The sequence below is a fragment of the Vigna umbellata genome, chromosome 1 (genome assembly GCF_029865625.1).
Source record: "Vigna umbellata cultivar VRB3 chromosome 1, Vumbellata_1.0, whole genome shotgun sequence".
Lineage (NCBI taxonomy): Eukaryota > Viridiplantae > Streptophyta > Magnoliopsida > Fabales > Fabaceae > Vigna > Vigna umbellata.
The window spans coordinates 78,563,469-78,574,555 of NC_142165.1; the positions used below are offsets into that span (position 1 = coordinate 78,563,469).

At 36.2% G+C, this 11,087-nt stretch overlaps 1 protein-coding gene across 1 annotated transcript; it reads left to right on the forward strand.

Moving 5' to 3' along the window:
* Window positions 1–851: 851 nt before the first annotated feature.
* Window positions 852–4,420, forward strand: LOC148206498 (deoxyhypusine synthase-like). Its single transcript, XM_088108013.1, has 5 exons — window positions 852–885; window positions 1,099–1,133; window positions 3,702–3,869; window positions 4,013–4,225; window positions 4,358–4,420. Exons 1-5 carry the CDS (start codon window positions 852–854, stop codon window positions 4,418–4,420), a joined length of 513 nt encoding a protein of 170 aa, XP_087964139.1.
* The last annotated feature ends 6,667 nt before the right edge of the window (window positions 4,421–11,087 follow it).

Below are 11,087 nucleotides of genomic sequence, written 5' to 3' on the forward strand. Positions count from 1 at the left end.
GGGTTTTGGTGTGAAATTTTGTGAAGGAAGGTTAGAGATGTTGAGGCACCCATAGATAGGTTGTAGTGGTGTAGGAATCATGTTTGGAGGATTAGAACTTGGGAAAAATATATGGTTTTGGGTAACTTTTGGTGTTCTTCATAATTCTGTAGAATTTTGCAGAATTATGCAAAACGCGGAGTGTGCACAGTTGGTCGTTCGGTCTTGGTCAAGTGCTCGGTCTTATACTAACGGTTATGCTAGTGTTAGCGCTCGGTCTTATACTAGCAGTTATGGTAGTGTTAGCGCTCGGTCTTATACTAGTAGTTATGCTAGTGTTAGCGCTCAGTCTTATACTAGCAATTATGCTAGTGTTAGTGCTCGGTCTTAACTAGCAGTTATGCCAGTGTTAGCGCTCTGTCTTATATTAACAGTTATGCTAGTGTTAACTCTCGGTCTTATACTAACATTCGATTTAGTCCTGGTATTCAACCTAGTTTTAGTACTCAACTTTAATGTAGTGTTTGTTTTTTCCTTAGTAGTTGGCCTTCGCTAGTGTCCGGTCAATTGTTAGTTCTTGTTTGTTATAAACTGTTCGGTCTTGTCCTTGGGTGGTGAGAAACTGTTCAGTCTCCAAAGTTCACAGGGTTTCCAGTCTTATGAGTGAGTATATGATTGGTGAATGACATGATATGTTAATATATGAGGATTTATGTTTTCAAGTAATGTGGAAGAGAATTCCAAGGAGGAATGTCTCGTGGATGGTATTTGAATTGTAAAGTATGAATGTGGGTATCGTGCTAAGCTAGTGTTGATCTTAATATTCTGTGATTACTCATTCTTAAGTAGAGAGAAGTAACTCATGTGTCAGAATGGCAGAAGGTCCTTTAACCTCAGGGTATCGAGGTAATCTTCACTAGACTAACCTTGTGGGTTAGCTTGATGGGGGTCTTGTTGTTTCACCATCACAAGTGCAGAAACGCATGTAGCTACACATTCATACAATCTGGATGCTCAAGTCAGGTGTTCGGTCTATGCATGAATTATAGTGTTCGGTTATAACTACTTGAGTGTTCGGTTTGTATATGCTTACTTGTATTCGGTTTTGGTATGTTGTAGTGTTCAGTCTTGCATTGTTTGGACTTGTTCGAAATGTATGTATGTGTATACAATTAAATTACATTAGCTTACCCTTATTTCCTGTTTTGTCCATGTTTCCTGTTCGGTTCTTTTTTTTGCAATGATTATCATGTGGGTGTGAGCAGTTGGAGAGGTGTTCTCGGTGGACCAGTCCTTGGAAGGAGAGGACCCCTCGGCTTAGTAAAAGACTCCTCGGTCTTGTGAATAGTTTTGTATTAACCATTCGGTTATAACTCTAGATTCCTAATAATCGTTCGGTTACGTACATAGTTTAGTAGTAGTATAAGAATTTTGTAAAGTTCTAAATTTTATGGTTATTTTGTAATAGCTGTAAGGTTAACTTTATTTTCAGTATTATTATATGATAACTCCTTTATAGTTTTATGCTATATTTTGGGATGTTACAGTTTTTTTTAATTTTTATGTTTCCAAAATTTCAAATAATCTTTTTTAATATTCATTCTACAATAGATAAATAACATTTATTCAATAAATCTTATGAATTTTTCTTTTTCCAATATTGAATGTTTGTTTGGAATAATCAATTAATATTTTGTTGAATACATAAATGTTAACTACAGTCATGTGAGGATCAAAAGTACTAATTTTCAGCTTTAAAGGAAAAACTTTAAGCCTTAATTTATTATGTGAGATTTTTATTTGATTTTGTGGAGTATGTTTGATCTAATGACTATTCATTTTGCTTCAAAATCATTGTGGAAAAATAGATTATAGATTAGAATGAATGAATGACTTTTGGTAAGTTGGAAATCTAATCGAATCAAGCTGGTTTTGTCTTGTCAATGCACTGGACACCATAAATATGTCGATAACCGAGAGATATCACCTATCTAGCTAGCTGTGAATAAAAAGGGATAGTGTGTTATTGTGTGGTACGTTTCTCTCAACTTGTATAATCAACCACGTACTTTAATATGCTCTTCTCTTTTTAATATGGAACAAAGATATTTTAGTTGCAGTATAAGATTTTCACTTTAACCCTAATTACCAAATGGCATCACCCGCAGCCTTGCACGTGATCTCACTCAAAAAGTTATCAGAAAAGAACAACAACAAAAGTTTACGTTTCAAAAGGGTCTTTGAATCGAAATGGTTTGGCGATAGATACTTCATTAACAAGTTTTAGATTTAAATTCTTCTCAGAATAAGAAAATTGTAATTTGTAGAAAAAAATATGAGTACTTTAATGTGCAGTATATTCTTTATTATGAATATGAAAAGAAGTATATATAGATCATTGGGACCAATGTAGAAGCCTTTTGTTAGATGGTCAATGCCATCTTTTTTTTTCTTTTGTGTATCCAATGAGATATTAATATGGGAGAGTAATTTGATAAAGACATTTTTGTGAAAAATATATGCTTTTTTTAAAGGAAGCATGGGTGAAGAGTATGAGGTGTGCATGTCGTGCAGTAAAAAGGAAAGTTCAACAGCACATGTATGTGATAGTTTTTCTTAATTTGTCGTTGAGCGATGTAATCTCATATCTTAGTTGGTTCAAGATTGATAGGTTGTGTACTTTCATGACACTGTTAATTGATTTATATGTTTGAAACTAGAGTCTATTCATGTAGTTATAGTTGATTCAAGATGGAGGGATCATGTATATTTTTTATATGGTAGTAGATTGATCTATGAGATTGAATTTCGTGAAAACATTTTGAACAACGTAGTTTGATGTTGTTTGTTGATGTTGGTGGTTAAAAAATATAAGTCGATACACAATCTGATGATTTCATGGCCAAATTGTTTCTTGAAATTTAAGAAACCTCTCCCTGTTTGAAAAAGCTTACATGTTGGACCTAGAAATAACTGAGAGAAACATCTAAGTTCTGGAATGATAGAAAAAAAAGAAGCAATTTCATCATGGGAAATTTTAGAGAACAATCAAAGGAGAGAAGGGGTTTTTTCATTTTTCTTTATACAAATAAGCTCTGATAATTAATGTAAAAGAAAATATATATAAACTCTATATTGAATAATACGAAGGGAAAATATGAAACTATTTTTAAAAAATAAAAATTTTATTTAAGTATTGACATCACAACTTAATAAGTTTTTTTTATATAAGAAAAACTTAAATATTATGAGAGTTTATAACTTTCGTTAAAAAAAATACACAAGATTTTACAAATTTATCATAAAAATTAGGTTTAATGTCTTCAGAGGTATCTATTTATGCGGATTTCTATCAATTGAGTCCTCGTATTTTGAAAGTTCTCAATCGGGTTCCTATTTTGGTAAAATTGAGTCAATAATGCCCTTGTCGTTAATTGTTGTGGACGACGTTAATTTTCTTGCAATGTGGCATGCCGAGGTGTCCTTTAATTACGACGTGGTACAATGTGAGATTATTATGTGGATATTTATATCATTTTAAATTTTAAAATACGTGGGTTGACGACAGAGGCGACGAGAGTCCGACGGAGGCGTGGCGGGACGAGACAAGGGCACGTTTCTTCTTCGTCCCTCCGTTTTGATTCACGGGTTAAGGAGGAAGCTTCCTTCCCCTCTTCCTTTTCTGATTGAGAAGGTATTGAGTTGTGATTTTTGGGTTAAAGCTAGATTGGAGGCTAGTTGATGAAGCTGTGACTAAGGATTGCAGTGACCATGAGAGGGACTTGGAGTACCGAAAATCTGTGACTTGTAAAGTGTTTCTGGGTTTCACTTCTAATCTTATTTCCTCTGGTGTTAGACACATTGTTCGGTTTCTTGTTCAACATCGCATGGTGAGTTACTTTCCCTTGTTCGAAGGCTAATTCAAGCCTTTGCAATGGTATTCTTCAATGCTTCTCACACCATCATGGTTAAATAGTAAATTCAAGTCAAGTTATTAAATTTCCTTTTTTTGTATGTGTTTTGCAATGTGCAGGTTGATGTAGTTATTACAACTATAAGTGGCATTGAAGAAGATGTTATTAAGTGCCTTGCACCAACATTTATAGGAGATTTCTCTCTGTCTGGAGCGTATCTACGCTCAAAAGGGTTTAATCAGATTGGTAATTTGTTGGTCCCTAATGAAAACTACTGCAAATTTGAGGATTGGATTATTCCTATTATCCCTCCGTTTTGTTGCGATATTTGGGTTAGGGTTCGGACTGAAAATTTGGGTTAATGGCCTCTCAGTACTGGTGTAGATGCGATGCGAAAATTTCACGTTCTCTGCTTGCTCAATTTTGGGATTTTGTGATTTAGGGTTTGATTGTTCTGTTTGCAGGTTAGCTTCATCAATGGCACAGAGATGAACGAACTGAAGGAGGTTCACGATTTGGGGGTTTAATTGTTGTGATTTGAGCGTTCTCGTTTTCACGTTTTTCAGAGGTTGCTCGTGGCTGGCGAAGTGGCGGACAACGGTGGCTAGCGAATTGGTTCGTCGTCTGTGATGATTTTGTGGTTACTTAAACGTGGCTCAATCGCGATTGTGATGTGTGACTCGTGTGGCTGCCATGGAGAAGATGATGGAGTAGATTCTTGTGCGAGAAGTAGATGCGCAATTCTGGGTTCTGTAGTTTGATCTTCTGCAGGTTGCTTGTAATTGACAAAGGAGAAGACTGACAGAGGACTTGCGACAACCATGGAGGTTCACAGTGAAGGTTGAAGGGACGACTGCTGGCGAGGATGGCGGTGGCGGCGCATAATAGCTAGGGTTTGGAAATTAAGGTTTCTGTGGATAAGTCATAGATGATGTGGCAGGAGGCGTGAGGTGGTATGTTCTGGTTGGTTAACCTATGTCACGTCATAATTAAAGGACACCTCAGCATGCCACAATGCAAGAAAATTAACACCGTCCACAGCAATTAACGGCAAGGACATCATTGACTCAATTTTACCAAAATAAGGACCCGATTGAGAGCTTTCAAAATACGAAGACCCAATTTATACAAATCCGCATAAATAGGGACCTCCGTAGACATTAAACCTAAAAATTATACATTAAGTAATAATATATGAATATAGCTTTTGAAGTACTGAACACACTTAAATTTATTGTGTTTTTATTTTTACTTTATTTATGAGTATGTTTTCATTAAAGAAATTATTTTCTTATTGTGTGACAGTTAAGTGATACTATATAATAACAAATTTATTTTTAAAATTATAGTACTTATACAAAATTATATCCTAAATTTTACCCGTACAACTATTGTCATTAAATTCTTTGTTTAACAATGTCACCAGCTATATTATGTTTCCCAACGTTTAGTAATTGGAAAAAAGTTTTAACTGGTATAGGATAAAAGCTATAATAAAGAATGAACGGATGGACCAAAGATAGCACATGATTTTGTTTTGCTTGATAACTTACACTTCAATATATACGGTAAAGTTAGTACTATGAGAGATGCAAGTCATCATGATTTAATTTCATCCACCTCGTTTGAAATCTAAGTTGATTTATAAAATTTCAGTGTTATAATAATCTTTTTAAAGGATGAATTTTTGACAATTATAAATAATTATAATTTATAATTGTCTTATTTATTTCAGATTGAATTTAAGTCATATTCAAGTTTAAATAACCAATCATAATTTCAGATTAGGGTAATCTTATCTCATGCTCGATCCTAATAGGAGTCTTTGAAAAAATTATTTAGGAGTATCTAGAACTCGGCAACAGAATCCACTTTAATGTACTCCACACAACATTTCATAACTTCTTTATATATGCATTCATTTCAACACCTCCAAAAAACCAATTACTAAATCAACTTACATCCTTACATTTTTAATAATTTATTTGCTAAATTAAAATTATCTTATTTATACAAAAATTGTTGGGTATCCAAGTGTGAGTTCAAGTCCCACATTAGATAAAAATGAGAAAGGAGAATATTATATAAAGGTGAAAGATCCATTAACCTATTGTGAGGTTTTGGGTAGAGAGTGGTGTCAATCCTTTATATGGTTGAGTTGTTATTGGTGTTTGTGTCTCTTCAGTGAACCTCTTCATCAATAGACCTAACAGATATAAAACACATCATATTGACGAGAAGAAGAAGTATGTTTTAATTTTGCATGTGTTGATACCAAGCATTAGCATTTTTTAGGTCATTCCTTTAACATATATAGTTGAGCGATCAAACTCAACATCCTCCAATGAGTCCTATGATGAGTCTTTATCAATAATAAGTTTTTCATAACTATCTTGAGAAAATGAATGTGAATTTGAGTAATAAATTAAACATAATTATATATGCAATTTTTATATAAAATAACCTAAATGCAAATCATCCAAAATTAAAGACTATAAAAAATTATTTAAATAGGAACTAATTTTAGAAAAAAAAAATGGATCAGTGATTAATTTAAAGTGTAATTGGTTACTAATTATAATTTTTTTATTTATAATAATAACTATTTTAGAGACCAATAATATTGAGTTAATAAATTATTCTAACATTAGCAATTAAAGTTTTGAGTACCAAAAAATCTAGTGTCTAAATTTTGCCCATTTGCTCATTTTTATTCTAATTGTTGTTTCATTGGAATAGAAATTCATTAACAACCAAGAGCACATGACGCTTCATAATTTAGATGATGTCCACTGAACAATGTCCATTTAATGGTCTCTATTAAACATGTTGTGTGTTAGTCACACCAACTAGGCACTATCAATTAACAATCAACTACATGAAGAAGAGACAAGGAAAAACTCAACATCAGTTTGTCTCCAATGAAACTTTCATTAAATTTTGTATTTGGCCTTCCAATGCCGAAAGAGAGACATGATTCAATCTTTCTAGTTGTGAATAAATTTTGAAGAGTGATCCATTTTATTCCATGTCATAAGATTGATGATTTATACCATGTTGCAAACCTGTTATTTAATGAAGTAGTTATTTAATGAAGTAGTTAGATTGATTGGACTTCTTAAACTACATTGTCTAATAGATATTCAAAGTTTTTAAATCACTTTTGAAGGATTTTATAGTGATAACCTTGAAACTAAAATTATATTTTCTACTATTTGTTGCCATTAAAACGGTGATCATAGAGGTTATCAATAGAACTTAGTCTTAACTTTTGAGAGTCATGATATCTCAAAATCCAAAAGAATGGAAAATAACTTTTACTTTACATGGGCTGACTTAGCTCGACCAAGGCTCGAGTCAACTTGGCTCGACTAAGGCCATGGCTAACTTGACTCAACCCATGCTTGGTTTGTCTCGACTTTACCTACACCTAGGCTTATTCAACTTGACTTTACTCCATGTCAAGCTAACTTGACTTGACTTAAGCTGAACTAACTGAGCTCGACTTGGTCCCAAACATAGGTTGACTCAATTTGACATAGGCTCAAGTAAACTTAGTTTGTCCTAGGTCTGAGTCGACAACTTGACCTTGGTTGGCTTGGTTGGGGCTAACTTGACCAAACCCGAGTCAACTTAGCTTGGGCCTAGTCAACCCGACTCAACTTGTCTGAGTTGACTTGGGCCTAGGCTAACTCAAATTAGATTGGCCTTGACTTGACTCAACTCAACTTAGATCCAAGTTGACTTAATTAACTTAGATCTGAATTGACTTAACTAACTTAGATCCGAATTGACTCAACTAGGCCTAGGTTCATGCGGACTTAACTCGATATGAACCTAAGCTGACTCAACTCAACCTTGTGTTAACTAAACTAAACTTGGACTTTGATTTGATCTGTTTCTAATGGGGACAAGGCCAACCTGGTCTTTATGGGGTTAAGCTCGACCTGATATTGACTAGAGAAGGACTAAGTTGGGTCTATCCAACTTGGTTAAACATGGGTCAACCTTAACTTAGATGACTGTGGATCTATCATAACTCGATTAAATATGGACCTGTCTTAACTTGAATGAGTTTGGACCCGTCCTGACTCATCTCAACCTAGTATGGACTAATTCAGCTCAACCTAATCCCTAATGATTCAATTGACCTAAACTCAAGTCGACTTGACTTGAGTTTGACCCAAGCCGACTTGGTTCAAATTTGGATGATGTCAACCTAGTACTACCTTACTAGAATCTGACTTGACCTAATATCTCATAACTTGAAATGATCTAGACACACAATGATTTTAAAATTTCATAATCTAAAAATATTATATCATCTATATCTAATTCAAATCTAATTAAGGTGATTGGTTTTATAAAAAAAATATATATATAAATTTTATATAAGATAAATCGTTTAAATAAACTTATAAAGTAATATGTATTTAGATAATTATTAATTAAATTTGACAATTTATAATTTGAATTTTTGTTTTCTTACGCTTACTTCAAACTTTAGTCCTTTACCCTCCACCACATTTCATTTTTCGAAACATACATTAAGGCTGACATTGATCTGGTGATATTCTTTTATCAAAGTTAATTTTACACTAGTACAGTTAAAGACAATGGCACCGGTTATTTTAGCTTATAGGCACCGGTTCTTGATCCGAAGCGTATGTAGACGAGGTAAAAAGTCTACGCTTTTATGCCTCGGTTATGAACCGAGGCAAAACGATACAGGATTACAACTTGGTTCAAGGAGAACCGAGACAGTATGACAGGATTACAACTCGGTTCAAGGAGAACCGAGGTAGTATGGTCTTCCTGGTTTCCCTCGCCGACCACCATCCGACTTTCTCACGCTGCCAAGGTTTCCCCCGCCGACCACCATCCGTCTTTCTCATGCTGCCAAGGTTTCCCCCGCCGACCACCATCCGTCTTTCTCACGCTGCCAAGGTTTCCCCCGTCGACTACCATCCATCTTTCTCACACTGCCAAGGTTTCCCCCCGCCGACCACCACCATCTTTCTCACATCAGACCACCCAAAACACCGTAGACCACCTTCGTCCTTCGCGAGAATCGCCCCGCCACCCAATTTGCGAACCACCATCTTCTTCTTCCATCATAAAAAATTTACAAACCTGCAAAAAACACCTCACACCAGCAATCTCATCCTCCTCACGCAATGCCTTCATCAATCATCCAACCACCAAAACCCACCATCACCACCGTGAGCCAAATCGTGAGTTCCTTCATCTCCAACAACCTCCTCATATTTCGTCCATGAAACCTGCAGAAAAAATCCCCAAATTAGATGGAAACCCTAATCGCGAATTTGCACATACACAGAACAAACGTGACAGAGGGACGAGCACGCGACTGAGGAGCGAGCACGCGGCGGAGAAGCGAGCACGCGGCGGAGGGGCGAGCACGCGGCGGAGGGGCGAGCACGCGACGGAGGGACGAGCACGAAGCGGAAGGGAGAGCACGCGAAGGAGGACCGAGCTTGCAGCAGAGGGGCGACGAGAAGCTGCGGGGGAGGCGGCACCGTGGATTCCTTGCGTTGAAGAAGAAAGCGTGAGAGAGGGGAGGGAGGCGAGAGCGAGGGGAGGGAGAGTGAGGGGAGGGAGGCGCGAGAGTGATGGAGGGGAGAGTGAGGGGAGGGAGGCGCGAGAGTGATGGAGGGGAGAGTGAGGGAAGGGAGGCGCGAGAGTGATGGAGGGGAGAGTGAGGGGAGGCGAGAGCGATAGCTAGGGTTTCGTTCAATTTGGGGGTTATATGCCTCGGTCCTTCTTGGCGCGAGGCAGTAGAAACTGATACGCCTCGGTCCTTCCTATTAACCGATGCAGTATACCCTTTTCATCTCGGGTTTCTCTTAACCGCGTCAAAAACCGTGTCAGAAACCACTGATTAGGCACCGGTTGCTTTTACAACCGAAGTGGTAACCCTTTTTGGCACTGGTCAAGTCTGAACCGAGGCCTATAAGGTCTCGTTAATTACAAAACTGCCACCGTGTCTGAATAGACAGCGGTTTGGTGTAAACCGAGATCTATTGTGCGAGTTTAAAAGCACATTTTGTACTAGTGTTAGTTGCTGCACCACACTTTGAAGTGGAAGGTTGTTTTTTAAATGTAGTAGAAAGTGATACGGTTTTACTAAAATGGAACTGTTTTTGTTTTTGTTTACAAACATTGAAACAAATTAGTAACCTACCTCAAACAAGGGCACAAAGTTTCTCAAACAAAAGAGAAAGAAAATGGAAGGTGCAGCTGCTGCCTCACATAAAGGAGACAAGGAACAAACTTGGTATTATGAAAATTCAGAGGTCCAGGGGAGAATTAATGGATACATGAAGCCACCTCATTTATCACTAAAAATAACAACCCATCATCATGACCTGGGCACTTCTTCCTGCACCCCTTTTCCTTCCTGCATCATCCATAAAACCTGTAATTCCCAAACTACCCTCATTAAAAATATAATAAAAATCCCTGTAGGTTTTTTCTTTATTTATTTTTTCATATTGAATGTTCAAGAAGGTGTTTTCAAAACCTTAATATTATATCTGAATGACCATCTAAGAGATTAATTCATTTATTTAGATAATTTAAATTTTTTTGAAATAAAATGACTTCTTTGGTCAGGAAAATTAAAAATAAATTGAAATTGAGGAATTTGAATACGGTATTTGAAACAACCAAAATAATAGAATTTAAAATTTACTAAAAAAAAGAAATTAGAATTCCAAAAGTTGTAGAATTTCTCATGGTGAAAAAAGTTTTCCAAAAAGTTTATTTATATTGACTTTCAGCTTGGGTCAAATCATCTTAACAACTAGCTTGAGCCGATTCAGCTCGATTATGAGTCTAGACTAAATTGACTTGACCTTTGGTCAAAGCTAAAGGTCAAGTAGACTAGGTTTAGGCCAATAATTAAGTAGAATGGACTGAGTCGAAAGTCACTCATCTAGGATGAAGGTTGAGTCATGTTAATCTATATCAATTTGACAAAAATCGAATGTCGAGTCAATTTGGCATAAACAAAAGTTCAAGCCGATTTTTCATAAAACCAAAGGTTGAATAGAGTCACTCGGGCCGAAGGTCGTACAGAGTCGCCTAGGTGAAGATTGAACTGAGTCGACTAAGGTTGAAGGTCTAGTTAAGTTCGCACGTACTAGAGGTTAAGTTGAGACGACTCAGTCA

Excerpts from the sequence above, each read along its gene's own strand:
- LOC148206498 (XM_088108013.1), top strand. The coding sequence starts at position 852 with ATGGCAGAAGGTCCTTTAACCTCAGGGTATCGAG. Across the intron at positions 1,134-3,701 it reads TGTTTGGACTTGTTCGAAAT|CTAGATTGGAGGCTAGTTGA; the intron begins GTATGTATGTGT and ends TTTGGGTTAAAG. Across the intron at positions 4,226-4,357 it reads CGTTTTGTTGCGATATTTGG|GTTAGCTTCATCAATGGCAC; the intron begins GTTAGGGTTCGG and ends TTCTGTTTGCAG.